The sequence below is a fragment of the Erinaceus europaeus genome, chromosome 8 (genome assembly GCF_950295315.1).
Source record: "Erinaceus europaeus chromosome 8, mEriEur2.1, whole genome shotgun sequence".
Taxonomy (NCBI): domain Eukaryota; kingdom Metazoa; phylum Chordata; class Mammalia; order Eulipotyphla; family Erinaceidae; genus Erinaceus; species Erinaceus europaeus.
This window is the reverse complement of record NC_080169.1, coordinates 75998596-76025006: the sequence shown is the minus strand read 5'-3', so window position 1 is coordinate 76025006 and position 26411 is coordinate 75998596. Positions and strand designations below refer to the sequence as shown.

The 26411-nt window shown below is 37.9% G+C and overlaps 1 protein-coding gene across 1 annotated transcript in view; it reads right to left on the bottom strand.

Moving 5' to 3' along the window:
- Positions 1–26411, bottom strand: part of SLC26A4 (solute carrier family 26 member 4) — a 63946-nt gene that overhangs the window by 25321 nt on the left and 12214 nt on the right. The window contains exons 6-13 of the mRNA XM_007528309.3: positions 25719–25883; positions 19123–19275; positions 18946–19028; positions 11610–11757; positions 10152–10265; positions 5151–5228; positions 4924–5019; positions 3350–3456 (exon numbers count right to left, since the gene is read on the bottom strand). Of these exons, the coding sequence (XP_007528371.1) occupies positions 3350–3456; positions 4924–5019; positions 5151–5228; positions 10152–10265; positions 11610–11757; positions 18946–19028; positions 19123–19275; positions 25719–25883 (944 nt within the window). The remainder of the gene's footprint in view (positions 1–3349; positions 3457–4923; positions 5020–5150; positions 5229–10151; positions 10266–11609; positions 11758–18945; positions 19029–19122; positions 19276–25718; positions 25884–26411) is intronic.

Below are 26411 nucleotides of genomic sequence, written 5' to 3'. Positions count from 1 at the left end.
CTTTGTGCACTCTTTTTGGCCCTTGGGTAACAGTTTAAGGACATGCACTGAGACAGTAAACACAAGCCTTTTGGGTAAGCTCCAATATGCCAAATTAGGGAGAACTGGTTGGTGGAACAGGAAAGATGGGCTCATGCTAAGCTGAGAAGGCTGATGTTGATGTTTTCCCAGATTTCTTATTCTTTCTTGGCTGAAGCACAAGTGAAAAAGAAGCCCAAAGTCTGAGAAAGGTAAAGAAACTTTGAGAAAGGAGAGAGGCTCTATGCTTTCCTAAGACAACAGAAGGGGCATATTTAAAGTCTGTCAAGAGTTAAAGCAAGACCAGCAAAGAAACATACCATCAGGATTACTCACAGGTTGCTATCCATCACTTTAAACCCTGTCTTCATTGCTTTCACTCTGATGTGATCCAATTATGTCTACTTTGCATAATAATGTAACTTATTGGGTACTTGCCTTGTTTAACAGATCTGAGTTGATTTTAACTATGATCATGTCTCAGTCTATGGTTCTGGCTTACATAGCTTATGAGTTACTACTATTAAAAGACAATGAGCAGGGGTCAGGTGGTGGTGCACCTGGTTGAGTGCACATGTTACATATAAAGTGCAATGTCCCAGGTTCGAGCCTCCCTTCCCAACCTGCAGCAAGAAAGCTTTGCGAGTGGTGAAGCAGTGTTGCAGGTATCTCTCTGTCTCTCTCCCTCTCTATCATCCCCTTCACTCTTGACTTCTGGCTATCTCTATCCAATAAATAAATAAAGATAATATTTTAAAAAAAAAAGACAATGAGCTACAGTATATTTAGTAACTATCTTGCTCCATTAGGTCAAGTGTCTCACTTCATCTCATTTAAAAAGGAAACTGCAAAGCAACCTTTATTTAGGTGAATCATGTAGCTCCTAGTCTTACCATGACTAGAAAGAGAGCACAGCAAAGAATATATGACATGTGATTATGATGATGATGACTTTGATGAGGCGGAGAGGGACCACAGCATTAAAGCTACAGCCTAGCACCTACCACATTGCAGAAAAGTTTAATGCTGTGGTCCTTCTCTGCCTCATCTAAATCACAGGATCTTTTGACAACTCAATATGATTTGTTTAAAACCCTAAGTGTGCAACTAATGCTGGAGAGGCTGTGGGGACAGAGGAACCCTTTTGCATTGATGGTGGGAATGTAAATTGTTCCAGCTTCTGTGGAGAGCAGTCTGGAGAACTTTCACAAGGCTAGACATGGACCTTCCATATGATCCAGTAATTCCCCTCCTGGGGTTATACCCCAAGGACTCCATAACAACCAACCAAAAAGAAGTGTGTACTCCTATGTTCATAGCAGCACAATTCATAATAGCTAAAACCTGGAAGCAACCCAGGTGCCCAACAACAGATAAGTGGCTGAGAAAGCTATGGTTTATATACACAATGGAATACTATACAGCTATCAAGAACAATGAACCCACCTTCTCTGACCCATCTTGGACAGAGCTAGAAGGAATTATGTTAAGTGAGCTAAGTCAGAAAGATAAAGATGAGTATGGGATGATCCCACTCATCAACAGAAGTTGAGAAAGAAGATCTGAAAGGGAAACTAAAAGCAGGATCTGACTAAATTAAAAGTAGAGCACCAAAGTAAAAACCCTGTGGTGAGGGGTAGACATGCGGCTTCCTGGGCCAGTAGGGGGTGGGGGTGGGTGGGTGGGATGGAACACAGTCTTTTGGTGGTGGGAATGGTGTTTATGTACACTCCTAGTAAAGTGTAGTCATATAAATCACTGGTTAATTAATATGAGGGGGGGGGAATTAATTGTATGTCTCAAAGTTTTTAAAACACAGACTGAGTCTTTTTAATATATAGGCTATGTATTTGATATGAGGACTCTCTCAAAAGCCTAGACCAAGTAGATCAGAAACAACCGGTGGCACAGCTATATACAAGATACTGGGTACTATACAGCAAACCCTAACAAAAGGACTTTTCAAAGTTAACCCAACTACCAAATAATGTGATGATAACAATAACTATCCATTGTCTTTTTGAACCCTAAGACATCAGGAACCTCACATCTCCACTATAGAGCCTATATTTCCCCCAGTCCTGGAACCTTAGGGTAGGGCCCACTTTCCCGCATGCCTCTCCCAATCCATATCAAATAATATTGCATCTGCTGATCGCAACCTAATCAACTCAACGATTGCCACCTCAACATGTTTCAGCTCAGACTGTGTCCAGAGACTTCAGGTGTGGAATGACAACCCTTCAGCTTCATTACTCCGGTGAGATCTTTCTTTTCATAGTATCCTCTAATTCCATCTCAGGTGGTTCACTTTCTAACAAAGTCCCAAAACCTAGATATAGACCAGGTTCCGTGAGATAGAGCATATGTTCACACATATCCATAAACTAGTGCAAAATATATACCTGAAAGCAGAAGTACACTAGAGTTTGCAGTGAGTACCCCCCCCCCCAACACTTCCTCTCCACTATTCCAAGTTTTGGGTCCATGATTGCTCAACAGTTTGTTTGGCTTTGTATGTTAACTCTCTTTTCAGCCACCAGGTTCCAGATGCCATCAGGATGCCGGCCAGGCTTCCCTGGACTGAAGACCCCACCAATGTGTCCTGGAGCTCCACTTCCCCAGAGACCCACCCTACTAGGGAAAGAGAGAGGCAGACTGGGAGTATGGACCAGACAGTCAATGCCCATGTTTAGCGGGAAAGCAATTACAGAAGCCAGACCTTCCACCTTCTGCAACCCACAACGACCCTGGGTCCATGCTCCCAGAGGGATAGAGAATGGGAAAGCTATCGGGGAGGGGATGGGATATGGAGATTGGGTGGTGGGAATTGTGTGGAGTTGTACCCCTCTTATCCTATGGTTTTGTTAATTTATCCTTTCTTAAATAAAAAATAAAGAAAAAAGAAAAAAAATTCAATGTACAAAAAAAAATAAATAAAGCCCTAAGTGTTTAATTTATAGATACACTCAATATATAGTAACTTATGGAGTGGATTCGCCCTAATGAAATAGTATAAGAAATCTCAAGATTGGGAATTGGGCAGTAGCACAGTGGGTTAAGAACATGTGGTGCAAAGCACAAGGACCAGTATAAGGATCCTGGTTCAAGCCCCTGGCTCCCCACCTGCAGAGGAGTCACTTCACAAGCAGTGAAGCAGGTCTGCAGGTGTCTATTTTTCTCTCCCCCTCTCTGTCTTCCCCCCCTCTCTCCATTTCTCTCTGTCCTATATAACAACGACAACATCAATAACAACAATAGCTACAACAATTAAAAAATCTCAAGATGTGTCATCCCTATTAACAGAAAATTTGGGTCCTATATTACTCACAACTGAATTCTCAGGACCACAGTCAATAATCCAAACATAATACCAGCTAGCAAGCCGAGGTCCAGGCCCAGAATAATGGACGCTATGCACGTGAACACCCAGATAACCTAGGGAAAGGTGGAAATGAAGAATTATATTAATTTATAAAGTTCTACCAGGTGAAAGGCTACCTATAAAAGCAATAAAGTCAATTGCCCATGAACAAATTACAGTTTTAAAAAATATTTTATTATTTATTTATTCCCTTTTGTTGCTTTATTGTTGTAGTTATTGTTGTTATTGATGTCGTTGTCGGATAGGACAGAGAGATGGAGAAAGGAGGGGAAGACAGAGAGGGGGAGAGAAAGATAGACACCTGCAGACCTGCTTCACCGCTTGTGAAACAACTCCCCTGCAGGTGGGGAGCCGGGGGCTCGAACCAGTATCCTTATGCTGGTCCTTGCGCGTTGCGCCACCTGCGCTTAACCCGCTTCCCAACTCCCAATTGCAGGTTTTTTAAAAGTATTTCTCAGAGCTAAGAGATAGTTCACTCAGTAGGGCACATGCCTTACTATTTCTTAAGTCCCTGGTTAAGACCCCAGTACCACATGGGAACATCACAACACTGAGAGGAGCTCCACAGGGGGTGGAACAGTGATGTAGTATCTCCCTCCTTCTCTCTCTCTTACTCCCCCTGCCCCACACCTGTCTCTATCTGAAATTAAAAGAATAAAATAAAAATGTTTCCCTAAGAACTGTGGAATTGTGTATGCACAGAACCCTATCATGGCAAAATCAAATTCAAAATACCTTATTTCATTTCATATTTAAGTAGATAGTTTTTTCCTAATAAAGACCAACTATTCCATTTAAATATTTTTAATTTAATTTCTGAATAGATAATATATTAGACTAGTTCAAGATGAAATCAACATAAAAAGGATGTATGGTGAAAAATCTTGTTTGGAACCCTTTCCCTCTTCATCCCAACCCTTCTTATCTGTGTGTGTGCGTGTGCGTGTGTGTGTTCCAGAATGTCCTTTTGCAAAAACAAGTAAATATACTTTCCTATTTTCTGGTGTATTCTGTGCACTATTCTATTTTCACTATTCTTATTTCCTCTTACAAATTTGTCTTGATCTTTCTGAGATAGTACATTTTCTCATTCTTTTTATCTACCCTGTTTTAAGTTGGAGAAGGATAATTATGGAGCTAGCTTTTGTTCTTTATAGTCCATCAGAATAGTTGTGAATGTTACTTTGATCAGAAACAGCATAGTTTTTTGCATTTTGTCTTTCTGTTTTCCCTTTGTTTTGTGTTTTCACTCAGATGAAGTCAAAACTTTTTATTTGGCTGACTTTTGGATTTTGAAGATGAAGGACATATGAATGAGTTTGCTAGGGTTCCTGCAAGACTTTCACAAGATGCAGTTCACCTGCAGACACCACAGTTTTAACTTATCCGCACAAATCTAATTTCTGTCCTGGGGTTTCAAAATGCAAGTAAGACTTAGGAGATAAAGGGGAAGAATGATATGGCTGGAAGCATGATACACAAATCCTACTTCAGAGAAGATTGAGGGGTAAGTGACTTACAGCATCAATCTTATTCTGCCTCCATAGACGAGGAATGTCACACACCTGCATAAACATCCCTTTCAGGTTGGCAATTACAACAGCTGCCAAGACTGACTGCCAAGAGAGACAGGGAAGGCTGTGTTATTCAAGGGAATGGTTTTCCATGTGATGATTTTTAAATCTCCTGTTATTTCTCTGGTGGCAGAGAAATTATGCAACCAGTGTGCCGAGAAGAAGGATTGTACCTTTTGCAGGGGTTCTAACAGTTTTCCCAGAGCAAGGATGGCAATCATCACAATCCCAGCTGAGATCATTCCAGCAACCTGAAAGATACACATGTCCCATGAATAGGCTTCATCATTTTCCCTTGTGTCTTCCAGTTCCCTGGATGTGTATGGCAGAATACTCATCCACTTGATGTTTCCCAACTTTCCCCTTTCTCAATACTGTTGACAGAACAGAATTGTTGGCTGAAATACTATAAGACTGAATAAAAATAAAAACTATCTATGTAGCATCTATTGCAGAGCAAGTAAATTAAAAAATGAAATTTGCTAAAGTCAAGTCTGTATTAACTGAGTTTCATCGGGATATCTAGTTTTAATATCAATTCACTAGGACAAAATTCATATTCTTTGCCATGCCAGGAACATGGACCCTCCCCAACAACTGACTATTGTAGTGTTCCCAAGAGATAAATTCTCATGACACCTCCTTCTCTCTCTCTCTCTCCCTCTCTCTCTTCATCATTGAGTCAGCAGTCTTAACAGCAATTCTGATAACACTTTGTTCTCATAATACATGGCTCCCATGAAAGTCTCAGGGAAAATAAATTTACCAACTCTATTGCAAATTCAGAATGTATTTGAGCATATTGTGAAGTGGGACCACGTTTCCTGCTTCTAATGGATACAGGCTCAGAGCTTTGGCCCCCAACAGCTCAAGTGAAGCTTTAGCAATAGTAGTAATAAAGAACCTTCAGAAACTTTACCTTTGATGGCAAAAAAAAAAAAAAAAAAGCTCTCCTAAGATCCATAAAGAGTTAGGAGAGAAGCTGAGGGGGTGGGACTAGTCTCTGGTTTGAGCAGCTGACCAATGAATTCGTTGTTGAGACAGCTGGGGAATTGCCAGAAGTGAAGACTAGAAACTCTGAAACAAAGGAGAAAAGGAGACAAAGAACCAGAGGCAAAGCAAGCAGAGTGAAAGCAACAGGAAAGATTGCGTTGGACATAAATGCTATCTAGAGCAAAAGGCTTAAAGTCTATATACAAAGAAAATCTAAAAACTTAAGGAAATTTAAGAGTTGCACTCTTTCACTCCATTTGGCAAGTGGACCATCTTCTGATTATATCAAGAATTAGGTCATTGGAGACAATATCATATATATACATATATATATGTGTGTGTGTGTGTGTATATATATATGTATATATGATGTATTAAAAAGTTTACCTTGTACTTCCAGATCCCTTTTTTCTAGATTCTTTGTTACCTTCCAGAATCATGCACTTTGGTGAACTTTCCCTTTTCCTAGGAAAAACTCTTGATAATATCTTCTCTCCATTCTCCCCTCCTTGCATTTACTTAACCAGCATTCATGACCAGTGCTAAGCACTTGCATCTATCTGTGAGTGTGTATAGGGGTGCATGGGTGGGTCAGGGGTCAAGATGGAAATTAGAAGTCAGGGACCATAGTCAGCTATCCATCTTATATCAAAAGAGTAAAAACCTATTCACTAATCTTATGCATTACTGAGCCTCCAATTATAGGTCTCAAGATTAATTTTGGTGAATATGTTAAAATTCATGAAGGATGCAGTATTTGTACTTTATAAGGTTGATTTGTTGAAACTACTGTAAGTTTTACACTTAAAAACTAATTCAACTACAAGAAAATTAACCATGATATTCAGTGACAAGGTATCCAAAGTTAGAGAACAGGTTATAATCAGAATTAGATTTTCATAAGTCAGTAGGGGTCAGATGGGGGTGAAAGAAAGAACAGGTTGCAATGTTGAGCTCTTATGCAATCTGTAGATGTGCCAGGAATAGGTAATTTCCACTGACACTTGTTTGTCTATTCATTTAGTAAATATAAGCTGGGTACACCTTACATATCAGGAAAAGTCTATGTGTCAGAAAAACTAAGATACTATCCCTATCTTGAACAGTCAGTGACTGGAACTATGAGCATATATCAATATGGACTTCATGGGATTTTTCTTATTTAATCCTCACACTATTCTTTAGAGATGGATACAGTGGTCATTCCCATTTTGTCAGTGCTGAAACCAAGAGATCTGCAAGTTTCTTTGATCACGAGTTCCTGAATTCTAGCCTTAGACTTTTAACCCCAGAACTAAGTGTGCATTTCAGTAATTAAATACCTAGTCGTTTCTGTGCTTGTTTCATTCTTCAGAACTAAAATTCTGGCATCCTTTATTCCTAAATATAATACACTCTAGTGTGTGGCAGGGGGTATTAGCTTACCACAACATCATTATCCCCAAGAATTCTGCCAAGGAGTCACTTTACATGAGCATTCTTAATGGGGTAGCCAGCCTGGAGGTAGCAGCAGGAAAGTGGGCATCAGGAGTTGGGGATCTGCCTGAACCTGTTTATAGCCATGAGCCCTAGAGAGCTTGTCAATACCCTGTCTCAATGAAAGGAGAAAAACCTCCTTCTGTTGACAGCTACCCCTTAAACATGCAGCAGAAAAGGTCAGTATCACTGACCTTCTCTCCTTGACCACAAATCCCTGGTTTTTCCTCCAGCTGTATTGCCTTACCTATACCCTCGGAGTTAAATGTGTAGAGGAAAAAAGTAAACTCATTTTAAAATGAAAAATTCTGTAAAATCACTGCCCAGTAAGTGACACAGTGGTAGAGCACTGGACTTGATAGCATGAGGTTCAGTATCTACCGTCATGTATGCCAGAGTGAGACTCTGGTTACATATCTCTATTTCTCTCACTATTAAATAAACAAAGATTTTTAGCATAATAGTTATGCAAAAAGATTTTCTTGCCTGAGATTCTGAGGACCCAGGTTCAATCCGTTGTATCACTATAAGCCAGAGTAGTGCTCTGGTAATAAATAAATAAATAAATAAATAAATAAGCAAGCAATTTTTTTCCTGGAAATTAGCAGACTAGTGGGACAGATAAAGCATTGGACTTTCAAGCATGAGGTCCTGAGTCCCATCCCTGACAGCCTATGTGCCAAAGTGATGCTCTGTGTCTCTCTGTCTCATTAAAAATAAATATTTTTAAATGCTTGTGAAAGTTTTAAAAAAATTGTTTGTTCAACAGAAGGCATGAAATTGAATGAAGAATCTTCTTCCAAACTTGTCACAAAGATTCATTATAGACAGCAGAGAGGCAGTTCAATGGTAGAGTATATGTTTATCATTATAAGGTTGTTGGTTTGATTCCTAGTACTATATGAGAAAATAACGAAGACAAAACAAATGCAAAATAAATGGAACTCCATAGAGCATATAGCAGTGCTTCCCCCTTTTCCTGTTTTTCATTTGTTTGTTTTTTCTGTCTATCTGTCTCTTTGGGGAAAAAAATAATGATTAGGTACAGAACTTTAGTGCTAGACGCAGAGTGGAACTATATCCCTGTAATCTTGTAAACTTCTATTAAATTACTAATAAAAATAATAATAGGCCTTTTTAAGTAATAAGAATTGGGCCCACAAGTACATGCATAAATTGGCTCAGTACATGCATAAAGTCCTAAGTTTAATCCTCAGCAGTACACACACACAAAAAGCAAAGATCCTTTACCAATAGGAAAGGAACATCATATGTACCTTGGAGGCTATTAACACACTCCTTGGGTAAGCCACTAGTGGCAACATTAGTTTTCTCAGCTATTCCCTTTTATATTTGTGTCTCTGCCTTTTTAAAACCCTATTTGAAGTCTGTGTATGTGGTGGATGTGTGTGCACATGAGTAATGTATGTATGCATGATATGTGGTGTCTGTATATGTATGGTGTATGTGTGCTTGTACACAAATGTTAAACTATTTCCTAAAGACTTGTTGCCTCTATAGTGTCAGTGAACTTTTCCATCCCAAATAATAGCTCTTTCTATATAGAGAGGAGAAAACCTTCCAAGTATGATAAAATACAATTTTTAGCATACTGCCCTTTGCCCCACTCATTTGGTTTAGTAGCTCTGATTCTGTATCTGACCAGAGAGCATGGCCTTTGAGAATAGTCTCTGAGTTCTCAGATCAGTTGAACAATGAATAACAAGAATCCTGGATTTTTGGCCACTTTACTGATGAGGAGTTTGGAATCCAGGATGGAATCTGGTGTACAAATTTCCTCTGCTATCTTTTTACTTATAAAGGCAACAATTAAAAACCATATTTAAAAAGCAAGATTAAACCCACACTTATAATTTAAGGGAGCAGATTCTTACTCAGAAAGAAATACCAAAATGCCAGTGACAAAAGTAAAGTTTTCTTGGTTAGCAAACTATTGTTCTGTAGGACCAAAGTCTTCTAGCAGAAATTTCTGGTCCTTGTAAAGAAAATGTATATAGATGCTTCTCATTTCCTGAAAGTATAATAAATCACTAATTAGCTGCAAAAGGCTATTACTAGGCCCTTTCTGATCCCAGATACATTTTTTAAAAAACAAAATTACTTTAAAAATCCAGAATATTTCTTTTTTTTTTTTCCAGGAACATTTAAACTATATTTAATATGATACTCTTTTCACTTCTTTAAACAAACTGACTTAAGAAGCATTACAATTCTACTGTAGTTCTTCTATGGTTTAGTGTAAAGCCAGAATATTTCTAAAACTTTGTGGGAACTACGGTGTTATCACTGAGCAATGGGGTTGGGGTGAGGAGAGATACAGAACTTTGGTTGTCTATGCAGCATAGAAATATTCTCCTGGAATCTAATCCTGTAAACTATCATTATTTTTTTAATCAACTGATGCTTATCACTTGTTATTGTTCTGACAAAACAATTGAGTATAGCTATCTACCAGTTGATCACTGACAGAAAGATACTTGAGAACCACTGCACTAAAAAATCATCAGCCTTGTTTAAGAGGTTTTCAGTGAGGGGGTGGGTTAAGAAGATGGGCAGGTCCAGGTAGAAACAGACCTCTTTATAAAGACCACGTGTCCCACTTCATTCTTATGCAGACCTTTCTGAGCCACCAGCACTTTGATTTATTCTACACAGTTGATAGCTATTACCATGCAAATCCATACCTGTGTCTTTCCCCCAGTGCTCTCCTGGACAGCAGTGCGGGACAAAGCAGTGGTGGCCACAAAACAAGAGAAGAAACCTGAGAAGATATTGCTGATCCCAAAGGCAACAAATTCCTAAGGGGAAGACAGATGACAGCAATGCTGTAAACAGTCTTTGCAAGATCCTCACCAAGTGTTGAAGGAAGAACATTAAGAAAACAAACCCCTGGGGCTGGGTGGTGGTGCACCTCATTGAGCGCACATGTTAGCATGCCCAAAGACCCAGGTGCAAGCCACCAATCCCACTTTCAGAGGGGAAACTTAATGAGTGGTAACGCAAATCTGTGGATGTCTCTTTCTTTCTCTCTCTCTCCTTCCCCTCTCAATTCCTCTCTATCCTATCAAATAAAAAGGAAAAGGGGGGAAATCCCCCCCCTCCCTGGAGTGGTGAATTCATTATATAGGTACCCAGTAGCAGCAATAACCGTGGTAGAAAAAGATAAATAAATAAATAAATAAAGAAGAAGAGAAAAGAAACCCCTAAAACCACCCACCCTGCCTGGTAGTTCCAAATAATTTTTTTTGATTAAAGGTGTTTGGGGGGCCTGAAATACATCAATGGTCTGGGTTTTTAGGGGCTGGGGAAATAGCACAAGGGGCAGTACCAAAGGTCCCATGTTCAATCCCTGATACACCATAAACCAGTTGAGCAGTAGTCTGTTGTTTTTTTTTAAAAGTCTGGATTCCAAAACACCTTATTGTTTTCAATAATTTTTAGGGTTGATGAAGAATAGTAACTGTTCATTTGCAAAATTTTCATTTCATTTGCTGGTGATTGCTATAGCTATAACTCTCAAATAAAGTATGTTTCTATGAGTGAGTGTGTCCTATGAAACATAATATGACTAGGAAGCCTATTATTTTAGTTGATGACTAGTCATGTAACTTTTAAAATTGCTATGCTACTTTCTGAAACACTTTATTTGCAGACTTGCCCACAATGTAAAATCAGCTCACATGGCAATATATCATAAGCCTACAAAAATTGTTCATATGTACATCAATTGCTCTGTAAGCCACCTCAGTATGAAGTGGTCATAACTATTAACAATAGTGTTCATTGCACTTTTTTTGCCATTTTATAACTATTACTAAAAACAAACTATCGTGTGATACTTGATTATAAGAGGAATACTTATTCTGTCTAACACATTAACTTTTGAATGTAATTTCTGACTTGAGTGAATTAATGCTTTTAAAATTAGGATTACCCATTGCTTAAAAAGTAAAGCCATGCATTGTGTATTTCTCCAAATAATTTTGAATTAGCAGAAACCAGCTCAGTAAGGACTAGAAGAGACCAATCTTTCCTTTAGCAGACAACAAAATATTTTCCACTTACTATTTTTTTTCCTTTTTTTCCTTTTTTTTTTTTTTTTACAACTCTACAAAACCAGTTCAGCAGAATGGTGATCATACCTGGTTCCCATCGATAGTGTAATCATGCTTGGTGGCATATACTTTTCCTACGGACACTGCAATGGCATAAGCCACTACAGCAATGGAAAACGACGAGGCCAGCATTTCAGAAAACATGCTCACGGATGGAAGCGAAGGAGATGAAAACCTAGTGAATTTTTAAATAATAATAATAGTAATTAAAAAATCTGTTAAATTTTTATGACAATTCTCTTTTCCCTCCTTACCCAATACACAGCAATCACTAGCATCTGTATTCTCCTGTTGGGTGTCAAAGGTGATACTCAAGTGATTCTGGCTGGGTATCAATGACTCCCGAGTGAATCGTCCCCTTAGATTCCTTCCTCCCTTGGTGGACTAAACTCTGCAAAGTTTATATAATAGTCCTGCTTGAGTGCAAGCTACTCTCCCATGTCTTACTTGATCATGGTATAACAATGGAAAGACAGAGTATGAAGGCACACTTAAAAAAAAAAGATGAAGATGGCGAGTGATGAACCCTTGTTGGCAAACAGATTCAACAAGGAGAGTTAAGTATGATAAATATGATGACAACTGTACATTTTTACTTCAGGCTGGTCCTAAACATTTGGCAAATTTACTACTACTCCATCTGTAGGTGAAAAGCGATCTTCAAAAAGTAGCTAAGCCTTACTCTACCACAGTGCTGTCCCTAGTGCCATAATTCCAACTAGGGCATTATTTTTAAAATAATGGTAACAAACTTAATGACAAAGAGGAGCTCTGACACTCTTGAGGAGGGGACCAATCATTAGTGTCCCCAGAGGTGAAGCAAGAGCAGGGATTAAAAGTTAAGAGTGAAAGTTCATCTGGTTTTGGGTTTGAGCTTTAAAAATAATTAATTTATTTATTATCCATTTATATACTGGACTGAAACAGAAAGAAATGGAGGGGAAAGAGGGAACGAGACACCAGCAGCTCTCCTTCACTGCTCTTGCAAGTAGGGACTGGGGGGGGGGGAGCTTGAACCCAGGTCCTTGTGCATTGTACACGTGTCTTCAACAGGGTGTGCCACTGGCTCTGGGTTTGAGCTTTTAAAAAGTTATCATTTTAGAAAATGATTGGTGAAAAAGACTGATGAGTGAAGAACTGAACATATTAAGAGAAGCAGGATAAAAATGAGGTGCATGAGAAGAAAAGCATGTTGCAATTATCCTGGTTAGAATGGGCTGATTAAGGAAAAGCTTTAGGGGGGCAGCGGTGGCACACCCAGTTAAGCTCTCATATTACCATGTGCAAGGACCCAGGCTCAATCAAGCCCCTGCTCCCCATATGCCAGGAAGCTTTATGACCAGTGAAACAAATCTAAAAGTATTTATCTTTCTCACCCCCTCTCAATTTCTCTCTGTCCTGTCAAATGAAAATAGGAAAAGAAAAAAGAGAGAAAAGAAAAGAAAAAGAAAAAATAAGAGAGAAAAAAAAAGGAGGGGGAAAAAAGCACCAAAGGAAAAGACTTTGGGGTGTGGTGGGGGGTGGTGATTTGGGGAGTGATATTGAGGGGAGGGGGCTCAGGTCCTGGAACATGATGGCAGAGGACCTAGTGAGGGTTGTATTGTTATATGGAAAACTGAGAAATGTTATGCATGTACAAACTATTGTATTTACTGTTGACTGTAAAACATTAATCCCCCAATAAAGAAATTTAAAAAGGGAGTCAGGTGGTGGTGCAAAGGGTTAAGCACACATGGAGCAAAGCGCAAGGACCAGTTTAAGAATCCTTGTTCTAGCCCAGGGCTCCTCACCTACAGGGGAGTCGCTTCACAATCAGTGAAACAGTTCTGCAGGTGTCTATCTTTCTCTCCCCCTCTCTGTCTTCCCCTCCTCTCTCCATTTCTCTCTGTCCTATCCAACAACGATGACATCAAGAACAACAATAATAACTACAACAATAAAACAACAAGCGCAACAAAAGGGAAAATAAATATTTTTAAAAAAGAAATTTAAAAAAAATCTTTGTTCAAACACACACACAAAAAGAAAACTAGGAAATGTTATGCATATACAAACTATTGTACTTACTGTTGACTGTAAAATGTTAATCCCTTAATAAAGAAATTTAAAAAGTAAAAAATAAAAAGAGAGATAGAAAGAAAAGAAAACGGGGGGGGTGGAGTGGGGGGTAATAGCTGCAGGGAGCAGTGGATTCTTTGTGCAGGCACCGAGCCCCAGCGATAACCCTGGTGGCAGAAAGGAAGGGAGGAAGGGAGGATTGATGGATTGAGGATTGATGGAAGGAAGGAACTTTAGATATAATATTAGAAATAAATGTGATCTCAATAAAAAAAAAATAGCAAACCTTAGTGCAAGTATTCAGACTCTAGGTTTGAGTGAACCATAATAAGAAATTCAGATGATGAATAAGTATATTTTCTCAATCAAGAAGTTGAAGAGAAGGGCATGGAGTCACAATTCCTGTCTGTCCTATGAGTCAGTGATTTTGTCTTTGTTTTTGTTTTGTTTTGAGGCTCAGTGCCTGCACTACAGAATCAACCACTTCTGGTGTCTTTTATTTTTATTTATTTATTTATTTATTTATTTTAATTCAATAGGACAGAGAAAAGTTGAGAGGGGAGGATAGAGAAATGGAGGGAAGGAAAGGCCTGCAGACCTATCTGCTTCACCGCTTGTGAGCAGCCCCCCAGCCCCGTAGGACCAGTGACCCTGTCCTTGTGCTTGGTACTATATGTGCCACCGCCTGACCACCACCCCCCCACCATGAGTCGGTGTTATTGAGCACCTAGTGATGCTAGCAAATGATATTGACCCTTAATAGAGTGGAAGGAAGTTGTCATAGTAGAGGAAGATTTCTGTTGGTATTGGGTATAGTGCATAGATACTTATCACAGGGAGATAAGGAAAATACTTAAAATAGCTGTCTTGTAAAAGAACTTAGAATAGCTGTCTTGTAAAGCATTACCCCCACACACATACAACTGAAGTTTTTAAATGATGTTGCAAATAACAGTCTTATTTTCACTCTTTATTGGAGAGACTGATGCAGGGGAAAATTAGAAATAAAGAAGATTAGCAGATCTTTCTCTTTGTTCTTCCTTCCACTATGTTCACTTCAATCATTTTAATGCTCAACTTTCTTTGCTCTTTTACAGTCTCTACATACGGCTCTTTCTTTTACCAGTTTGTCAATATCATCAAGTTTGATTCTGTGCTACCACATGTGATCAGACAATAAAAACTTTTTTATGTATGTTGTTTATAATGACACAGACCTGAGTATTAATTCTTTCAATAAACACATTCTGAGACCCTACTGAGACAGGTACTGTGCTAAGAAAGCAGAGCTGAATAGGACAAGTGGACTTATTGGCTTATAGTTCTTGCAACCAGGTAAGTTAGGTCAGTTAACCAATCATACCATCTGTGTCAGAGAATTCAACTTAGCTAAAACCCAGACAGACTATGACCCACATAGTCAACGACTGCCACCTCTCCAGATTCAAAGGAGGTCTCGAAACTTTACATCAGGCTCAACCTGATGCTGTTGACTGGCTACGGAAGAAAGGCAAACGCTAGAAGAAGAAGAAGCTAAAACCAAAGCACAAGAGACTAAGATTCACTCTCAGGGAAAAAGCAGCCAGGAAAGAATGAATAACTTTAGGGAAGCACAAACAAATTCTCCAAGTCAATAAGTGAAATATGTCTTTATGGATCAGTCTCTGAGTGTTATATGCTAGGAAGCCTGACAAAGAAATCCATAAAATATATTTTTAGGGGCAAAAGACTGTCATGCATCAACTCAGAGGATCCAGGCTCAATCCTCCATACCACCAAAAACCAGAACTAAACAGTGTTCTGGTCTCTTTCTCTCTATCTTTATCTCTCTCATTTAAATAAAAACACCACTCAAGTAGCCACATTGAAATTTTTAGTACTTAGTTCCTCCCTGTGTTAGAATTCACTATCAAAGTGTTGATCCTCTAATGTAGAATTTCTCACATTTACCTGATTATAAAAGAATCACCTACTCATGACCACAGATTGTGAGCTCAGATCTACAGGGATTCAGAGGTCACATAGGTTCCTAAGCTGAATATGGGTCCCAGATCATATCAAATCGATGGGGTTTACAGTCAACAATATTTATACACCTTTCCCATAATAGGGAGCTACTCTCTTCCCTGATCCAGCTTTCTGGTCCTTTTTCCAGACATGACATCATCTCCCCAGACAATAACTTGGATCCACCTGCATATCAGATTTCAGGCTCAGGGGAAGAAAAAAAAAAAAAACTAGTACAGCCACAGACCCTTTGGAATATAACTAAAATATGCCTGCTAGCTATCTATAAAATGGAGACCCACCCCCCTCCCCAACTCTTCATCTGCACTATTCCAGCCTTTAGGTTCATGATTAGTCAACAATTTGTTTGGCTTTGTATGTTAACTCTCTTTTCAGCCACCAGGTTCCAGATGCTACCATGATGCCAAGCAGACTTCTCCAGACAAACAACCCCACCAATGTGTCCAGAACCCTGCCTCCCAAGGGAAAGAGAGAGACAGGCTGGGAGTATGGATTGAGCTGTCAATGCCCATGTTCAGCGAGGACTCAATTACAGAAGCCTAACCTTCTACCTTCTGCATCCCACAATGACCTTGGGTCCATACTCCCAGAAGGTTAAAGAATAGGAAAGCTATCAAGGCAGGGGATGGGATACAGAGTTCCGGTGGTGGGAATTGTATGAAGTTGTACCCCTCTTACCCTATGGTTCTGTCAGTGTTTCCTTTTTATAAATATAATAATAATAATCGCCTGTGAAAAAGACACTAATTCCTAAGTCTTCTGTAAGGCATGGTTCAGTAAGCATGGGGGTGGGAATCAGAATCTGTATTACCAAGGGCAACATCCTTATGATTCTTATAAAAAGGGCAAATTCATAGGGCCTAGTGGTGGCACAAGACCTGTAGAGTGCACACAATAATATGCATAAGGGTCCAGGTTCAAGCCTCTCGTCCCCATCTACAGTGGGGAGAATGTTCACAAGCAGTGGGACAGTGCTGCGGGTGTCTGTCTTCTCTATCCCCCCCCACCATCAAAGAAAAAGGAAAAATGAAAAAAGAAGAAAAAAAATTGCCACAAAAAATAGTGGATTCACTTTGTGGGCAGTGAGCCCCAGCAATAACCATAGTGACAATAAAGAATAGATAAAAAGGCAAATTTAAATTTAGTCTGGCGAAGTGACTAGGTGGTACAACACAAAAACATAAATCCTTAAGTTCAGTTTCTACCACCACACAAAAAGATAAATTTGAGAAACGCTATAGTCAATAATATGTAAATCAAGCCTCAAATAATTTGGAACAGATATTAGAAGAAATTATAAGATTAATCAAGTGGAAAAACAAATTCTTTGTGGAGCAAGTTCTAGAATTTAGCTAGTCTGAGGAGTTTCTATTAAGAATATGGAGAAAACAACTATTCTTGCTGCTCTGAAGCCTTTAATAAAATGACTATTGTTCTGATGGTTAAATAAGAAGAAGAAGAAGAAGAATATGGAGAAAATACATATCCAGGTTCCTTCAGATATTTGTTATGGTAAGAAGACCTACTACTTACTGGTTGCCTAACAGTAAATCTAGTCATAAATGCTATAAATGAAATTACAAATCTAATAACCATCTGGGATTTTATTTATTCTCATATGATAAAATTATAGTATATAATATAAATATAGCATGCTATATATACCTCCTACACATGAAATATATAGAATACAAATTATATTATATATATAGTATGGTAAAATTTATAAGTATAGATATATTTATTTTATGAATAATTAAGTACAGAACACTATGCTTTTCTGAGAGACATTACTTGAGCTTTAACCTCAAAGTTTCAGAAGTTAGTACTCATATTTTCTAGGAGAAAAATACCCCTCAGCCCCATCCAAGGACAGAGAACTAGATGGTAACAGACTTGGATGAAGAATCTTACTTCCATATTCTTCTACCTTAACCAACTCTCATGTATAAAACTTCCTTTGAAGAGGATGTATTTGTAGGAACAAATGATATAATTATTATCTAGGATTGATTAAATGGTGAAAAATTTAAGCCAGATGCTCTTGATTCCTTAGGCAGATTGTTCTCAGTGCAATAAATGTCACTATGATTCTACAGATACGATATTGTAATTATTAGCTGAGTTTAAATCAGGAATTTGGTGTTAACTGTGCATGCTCTGATATGTTTTAAGAAGACCAAGGGGTGGGGTAGCAATGGATTAAGTGCACATGGCACAACGCTCAAGGATCAGAGTAAGGTTCCTGGTTCCAGACCCTGACTCCCCACCTGCAAGAAGGCTGCTTCACAAGCAGTGAAGCAGGTCTGCAGGTGTCTATCTTTCTCTCCCCCTTTCTGTCTTCCTCCCTCTCTCAATTTCTCTCTGTCCTATCCAACAACAACAGCAATGACAATAATAACAATAATAACAACAACAAGGGCAAAAGAAATGAGAAAAAAATAGCCTCCACGAGCAGTGGGTTCGTAGTGCAGGCACCACGCCCAGCAATAATCCTAGAAGCAAAAAAAAAAAAAAAGATAAAGATGAAAGGGGAGGCTGTCTCTAAACTAAACGAAGTTTACCTGATAGTTTAAACAAATGGGTGTTTCTTCTCTTTTAATGTGGAGAGTGAGATGATTATAATTGAGATTTGGGAAAGCGTCATTCTCAAATCCTTACATAACCATTTCTTCTAAAGATTGGAAGGGAGTCGGGCGGTAGCGCAGCGGGTTAGGCGCATGTGGCCCAAAGCGCAAGGACCGGCATAAGGCTCCTGGTTCGAGCCCCCAGCTCCCCACCTGCAGGGTTTCGAGCCCCAGCTCCCCACCTGCAGGGGAGACCCTTCACAGGTGGTGAAGCAGGTCTGCGCGTGTCTGTCTTTCTCTCCCCCCTCTGTCTTCCCCTCTTCTCTCCATTTCTCTCTGTCCTATCCAACAACGACAACAATAACTACAACAGCAAAAATGAATAAATAAATAAATAAATAAGGGCAACAGAGGGGAATAAATAATTTTTTTAATTTAAAAATAAAAAATAAAGATTGGACCACTCAACCATGAAGTCTCATTATACATCAAATTACTTGCAAAATGAAGGCTTTTTCTTTAACGTATAACAGTATACAATTCTGCTAGAATCATGTACATTTAAACACAAAAATGTTAGTTTCTTTAAGATAACAAATGCACCTATTGAAGGAACACCAATGAAATGGAGCTTGTAATACAAGATTTCATTTAAGAAGAGAATGCTGTCTTAGTGTATTAGCATTTCCCAAGAGGAATTTCACACTCACCCTGTTGGGATGGATTTAACAATGCCAGCATTGTAGTTTTTTTCCAAGTTGACTCCATATGAAATGGCAGTAGCAATTATTGTCTGAAATAAAACAAAAGAGTTATATTTTTTTAAAAAACTCCATTTGTTTTAACAATTCTTTTCTTGTCAAACTAATGTGAAACAATCTACTTACCACAATTACTTCTATAGGAATAGGGACTGGGATTTTATGTCTAAATCTATCATTTAATTCTTTAACTGCCATGCAGATGATAATGGTGAGTAATCCTGCAGTAAAATCAGCAAGATTGGTATCACCAATATTTTTAAAGATGTCAGTCAGAGTCTGTAAAAAGAAAATAATTTTACATATTTTCATTTACATATGAAAAAATCATGATATCATATTTAAACAGCATATAAGAATTACACATAAAATGATAAGACATTGGCTAGGCCAGTTATATAGCTTAGTGGTGAAAGACATATTTCAAATGTATGAGGTCTTGGGTTCTATTCCAGCAACAGAAAATAAATGTGTTGGCTAATACAGAAGCCATTAAATATAATCATTACTAATAGCATAATTATTATGCAAACAACTATTATGTCTAAAGCTCTGAGGTCCCACATTCACTCCCCTGGCACCACTATAACCTAGATATGAGCAACACTCTAGTAAAAGTGAATGAATGAATGAATGCTACTTTGCAATGAATATATACCAAGTTATCATTGATATAATAGCTTATTTTATTTTTATAATAAAAATGAGATTTAAAAAATGTAACTATTATATTATGTACTCCATTGAAGAAAGCTTTAAAAGTTTATGTGTGCATTTATAGATTTATTTATTTACTTATTTATTTATTTGCCTCTGGGGTTATTGCTGGGGTTCAGTGCCTGCACCATGAATCCACTGCTCCTGGAGGCCATTTTTTTCCCTTTTGTTGCCCTTGTTGTAGTAGCCTTGCTGTGGTTATTATTGTTATTGTTGATGTCGTTGTTGTTGGATAGGACAGAGAGAAATGGAGAGAGGAGGGGAAGACAGAGAGGAGGAAAGACAGACACCTGCAGACCTGGTTCACTGTCTGTGAAGCGACTCCCCTGCAGGTGGGGAGCCAGGGACTCGAACCAATATCCTAATGCCGGTCCTTGCGCTTTGCGTCATGTGCGCTCAACCCGCTGCGCCACGGCCCAAACCCCAGATTTACTTATTTTATAAGACTAGAGCACTGGTCTGATGTGTATCATGCCTGGAATTGAATCCAGGGCCTCACTCAAATAAGGAATGTGCTCTCCTTGACGAGCATCCTCCTAATCCACAAAAAGTTCATACTTAACATGGTTTTACAGGTGTTAAGTGATCTAATTTTCACTTAGTATGGAATTTCTGAAAAAAAAATATGGAAAAATCCCAAACAGTATTTTAGGCAAGCTCTTCCCTTAATTTGAATTATACAGGATATTATTAGAATGTCTATAATATTTTTTATGTATATACATGGACTGAATTATTTTTATGATAAGGCTATTTGATAAATATTTAAGTGCCATATAATTTTTTGGAAATTAATTTGGCACTTTTTTCAAACTTAAAGTAAAATGACTTACATGAAAGTAACTCCAACTAGACAGCCTAGTTTTTATTTTGTAAATAAAAGGTTTATGGGAATCAAGGGAGACTCCCAAGAAAGAACACTACTGTTTTTGTTATATCAATTTCAGTTATTCAAAAGGGGTGACTGAAAAACATATTCTCTTCTTCTTTCTTTTTTCTTTTTCTTTTCTTTTTTGTTTTTTGTTTTGTTTTGTTCTGTTTGTTTTATGCCTGGAGAATGAGACACTTTACAAAGCCTTGTATTCTCAAGCAAGAGGTCCCAATTTGATAACCTTCATCACACATGCCAGAATGATGCTCCGGCTCTCTCTCTCTCTCAGTAGCATTAGTAAATATTTAAAGAAAATAACAAAAAAAAAATCATATTCCTCAGTTATTTGAGATAAGTAAACTCCCAGTAAATATTAAGTTTCCTAGATTGAATACTTTCATATATCTTACATGAAGACAAAGGAATTAGAGAATTTTATGACTTGTAGTTGTCTCTTACTTTTTTTTACAGGTGAGCTACACTTAAATAATTAACATAATAAATAATTATGACAATGTAATAATTATTATAACTATGTACAATGCTGTGGTGTCTCTCCACCTTTCCCTGTCTCTCTGTCTCTATCTGAATGGAAAAAAATATGACCCAGGAGCAATGAAATTATATGTAAGGTCTCAGCTCATGAGAAAATTTCAAGTATTTACATTTACTTATTTACTTAATTTATTTATTTAACAGAGACAGAGATAAATCAAAAGGGAAGGAAGTGGTAGGAAAAAGAGACACAGCATAGCTTCACTGCTCATGAAGATTTCTTCTACAGGTGTGGATCAGGGGCTTAAACTCATGTGTTTGAGCACTGTGACATGTGTGATGTAATGGGTGAGTTACTGCATACCCCACCCCCTAATTTTTTTATGTTTCCAATTAATTGTCTATACAATAAATGTTTAATTTCAACTTAAGATGGGAAGATACAAGCTTTAAAACAAACCACTGAATATTTACCCCAATCATTAAAAAATATTTTCATGGGGGTCAGAGGGTGCATATTAGAATGCATAAGAACCCTCTGGTTCAAACCCCTAGTCCCCACCTGCAGTGGGGAAACTTCACAAGTGGTGAAGCAAGACTGCAGGTGTCTCTCTTTCTCTATCTCTATCTTCCCCTCCTGTCTTGATTTCTCTCTGTCTCTATCCAATAAAAATATAAAATATAAAAACCTATAATGAAAATATATTTATACTCAGATTATAAAAGTGGTCATTAAAGAATTGCCAGTTAATCTGTGTCAGTCAATTTAGATCTTTGAATTCCTTTTGAAAATCACTTTTTATGTACTTAAATTAAAATGCACACTTGGTTTAGCACACACATACAGTGAGCAAGGCCCACATTCAAGTCCCCAGGCCCCACCTGAAGAGGGAAAGCTTCACAAGCAGTGAAGCTATGTTGCAGGTGTCTCTTTCTCTCTCTCCTTCTCTCTCTCTCTCTCTCACTCCCCCTTCAATTTCTCTCTGTGCTATCAAAATAAATTAAATTAAAAATTTCAAAGATGTATATTGAAAGACACTATTTCACAAATGTATCAGACAAGGTATATGAATATATTGAAAATCTACCTGTTAAGTAATCACTCCATATCTCTAATTATCTCACTTCAATCACTCATGAAATAATTCTTTAGTGATCCCAACTAGTAATATAAGCAAAATTCTCTGTTCATGTAGTAAGTGGTTCACTGAACCTTTATCCAGTAATTTCTAGACATATTAATTCTTTTCAGAAGATCAGGCTTACATTTACCATCACTCATAAATGACTGAGATCCCTTTATCCAACTTTACTGGTCTGGGAGGAATTTCTTGGGAAAAATTTTTTTGCAGTATTAAATGATTTTTAAAACTTTCTTTATTGGGGGATTAAGTGGGAAAATTTTTAATTTACTTTAACCTGAGATTTCAAGATTAATCTTCTAAGGGATGAGGTATGGAGTTCCAGTGGTAGGAATTGTGTGGAATAGCACCCTTCTTATTCAATATTTCCATTTTATAAATAAAAATTTTTTAAAGATTAATATTCAATAAGACACAAGTCACCTATTGATTCGATTTGAATTGATGTTTCAATATTTTTACCTCATCCTAGTTTTTCCTGCTCTTTTGTCCATATTGAATGTGAGTTCATTTGTAGCAAGCATCATATTTTAAAATATATATAGTCCTAGGAAACCAGAATAATTATTTCAGAATCCTGTGTGTTATGATCTACAATAACCAGGGACTCAGGTTAACCATTTTGCTTGGTTGCCTGTGATCTGGACTCAGGTCTACAAAATTCACACAAGGAGGTGAGTACACTCAAAGAGGGCTGTCTTAGTGGACTGAGGGATTGGTGAGTTGTATGGGACAGGTGAATATTGTCAGGCACATGACAGGTATTCAGTAATACTTACTGAATAGATGAATGACTGATGATGGATGGATGGATGGATGGATGGATGGATGGATGGATGGATGGATGGATGGATGGATGGATGATGGAAAAGCCTAAAAGCAAAATGTGTCAGGGGCTGCAAAATTTAAGAATCTACTAAGGGGGGGGCCAGGTGGTGGTGCTCCTGGTTGAGTGCACACGTTACAAAGCACAAAAACTCAGGTTTGAGCCCCATCCCCTGGTCCTCACCTGCAGGGGGGGAAGCTTCACTTGTGGTGAAATAGTGCTGCAGGTGTCTCTCTACTTCCCCCTTCCCTCTCAATTTCTGACTGTCTCTATCCAATAAATGAATAAAAATAATATATATTTAAAGAATCTATTACAGAAAAAGCAACTCAAAGTTTCCAAAGCAAACAATGTGGTCAGAAAAAAAAAAAAAAGAAAAGAAAGCAAAAAACCAAGAGCAGGTGATGGCACACCTGGTAGAGCACACAATATGGTGCACAAGGACCCAGGTTCAAGCTTCTGGTCCCCACCTGCCAGATGAAACTTTATGAATGATAGCAGTGCTGCAGGTCTCTCTCTATTTCTACCTCTTCCTTTCAGTTTTTCTTTTTTTTGTTTTTTTGGTTTTTTTTTTTTTGCCTCTAGGGTTATTGCTGGGGCTCAGTACCTGCACTACAAATCCACTGCTACTAGAGGATATTTTCCCCCCATTTTGTTGCCCTTGTTGTTTTATTGTTGTGGTGGTTATTATTGTTGTTGTTGCTATTGTTGTTGGATACTACAGAGAGAAATGTAGAGAGGAGAGAAAGACAAAGAAGGGGAGACACTTGCAGACCTGCTTCACCTCTTGTGAAGCGACTCTCCCCCCACCCCTGCCAGTGGGGAGCCAGGGGCTGGAACCAAGATCTTTAATCTGGTCCTTGTGCTTTGTGCCATGTGTGCTTAACCCTCTGCGCTACCACCCGACCCTCCCTAACTCTTCCTTTCCTATTGATTTACCTCTGTCTCTATACAATAAAAATATACTTTTTCAAGCATCCCAATTGTAGGAGGTAACCATTATTTTTTTTACCTCCATTTTACATTTGATAACATTGAGGTTTAGGAAAGTTACATGTAATATACTCAAACTCACATAGATTGTAAGCGGTAGAAACAAGACTCCTACTGGTGTGTAATTGAGTATATATATATATATATATATATATATATATATATATATATATACACACATTTGTGTGTGTGTCTGTATGTATGTATGTGTGTGTGTGTGTATGCATAACCTTACACTGTTATAGAAGCTAATATGTGGGTCATTAAAGAACTCAAACTCAGGACTGGGTGGTGACGCACCTGGTTGAGCGCATATGTTACAGTGCTCAAAGACTTAGGTTCGAGCCCCCGGTCCCCACCTGCAGGGGGAAAGCATTGTAAGTGGTGAAGCAGTACGGCAGGTATCTGTCTTTCTCTCTCCCTCTCTATCTCCCCTACTGTCTCAATTTCTGGTTGTGTCTATCCTAAATAAAGATAATTAAAAAAATTTTTTTAAAAGAACTCAAACTCTGTTATTGCTGGCACATTGCTTTTGCATAGTACCATTCCCTCCAGCTATGATGACATCACATTACTATTATCAACATTCTTCAAGCATCAATAACATGCATATATAACAGAGCATATATTTAGGTTCAAGAACTTTTTCAAATCTACTCTGTGTGATCTACATCCTTCTTTTGCATCTCTTTTGCATGTTGAGTCACCTCTGAATCTGATGTTCTTTTACATATATAATTGCATAGGCAATTTACATTATGCATTTGATGGACTCAGAGTTAGGAAGGAGATAACATCTCCAATCATTTTACAAATAGAAAAAAAAGCCTTGAAATATGAGATAAGAAGTTCAAAATAGCAACTTTTTAAAAGCAGTTCGAATGTGTTAGCCTTTAGATCAAGTACGTCTCATCTATCTTTATTTAACTTAGTTTGTAGGTACTATTACCAACTTCAATATTCAAAGGAAATTGAGATACTAAATTACTCATGTGGCTATAAAAAATAAAGCCAGGATTTGAATCTAGATTAGACTTCAATTCTGAGCTTTTAGTCACTAGCCTACATGATGTGTCCAAGGTGCCCTAGCTGGTTAGAAGTAAAGTTTAGCCAAGAACTGAAGTCTACTTTATACCACACCAGTCTTCACTACATCATGTTTTTTTTTTTATTAATAATTTTTGGTGCAGGTCTGGGTGGTGTGCCCCAGTAGAGTGCACACATTACAGTTTGCAGGGACCTAGACACAAGCTCCCACTCCCCACCTTTAGGGGTGAGGAGCTTCACTAGAGGCAAAGGAAAGCTGCAGAGGTCTCTCTTTCTCTCCCTATCTCTCCCTTCCCTGTTAATTTCTCTGTTTCTATCAAAAAGAAAGAAAAAAGGCTTCCAGAAACAGTGTATTCATCATATAGGTACCAAGTCCCCAAACAATCCTGGTGGCAAAAAGTGAACAAACAAACAAACAAAACAAAAGTAAAGTTTAGGTGCAGTGGTCCCTGGAGCCATTTTAACCAATTGAGAATAATAGCTTAAAGTTTTGCCTTCTTCAATGTCACTTATAATTCTATTGCTTCATTCAGAGAATGTTTTCAATAATCACCAAAACAAAGGTTCAAGAGGAAAAGAAAACATTGTTTTATCTCAGTGAGTCACCTCTAGAGTAAGAAGTAACACTTACATAGATAATGGAAAGAACTCCATTATAGTTTTTGGTCGGAACATTGAGGACGATCTTTAGCTGTGACACCAATACTTGAAAAGCAGCAGCTGTTGTGAAACCACCAACCAAAGGATCTGCCAAGTACCTCACTATGAATCCAATCTGCAAAACTCCAAATATCAACTAGAGCAAAAAAGATAAAAAAAAAAAAGGGGGGGGGAACTAAATGTTCATCTGTGAGAAGAACCAACTCTCTTGAAATATTAATGTTTTAACTTTAATCAAAATGCTGTTATCTACCTACAATACAAAAATAATGGTAGTATACACATCTGAATTCTTCCCCTCCACCATTCTAAAATACAAAAGTCATATTCAACAGGAACCTTGAGGATTTTCTAGATAGAAACTAAGAAAGCAAAACAAACAAATAAAAAAAACATGTTTATTTCAGACTTTCTGGTTCCCTGGGTCCATTCACCAGAACTATTCATTTTCTTTCTTTCTTTCTTTCTTTCTTTCTTTCTTTCTTTCTTTCTTTCTTTCTTTCTTTCTTTCTTTTCTCCCTTTCCCAATTTAATAATGATAACAAGACCATAGGATAAGAGGAGTACAATTCCATACATTAATTAATTTTCTTTAATGGATTCCTACTTATTTTTCTTCACTCATTCTCATTTGAATCACACACTTTTCTACTCCCCTTCAACA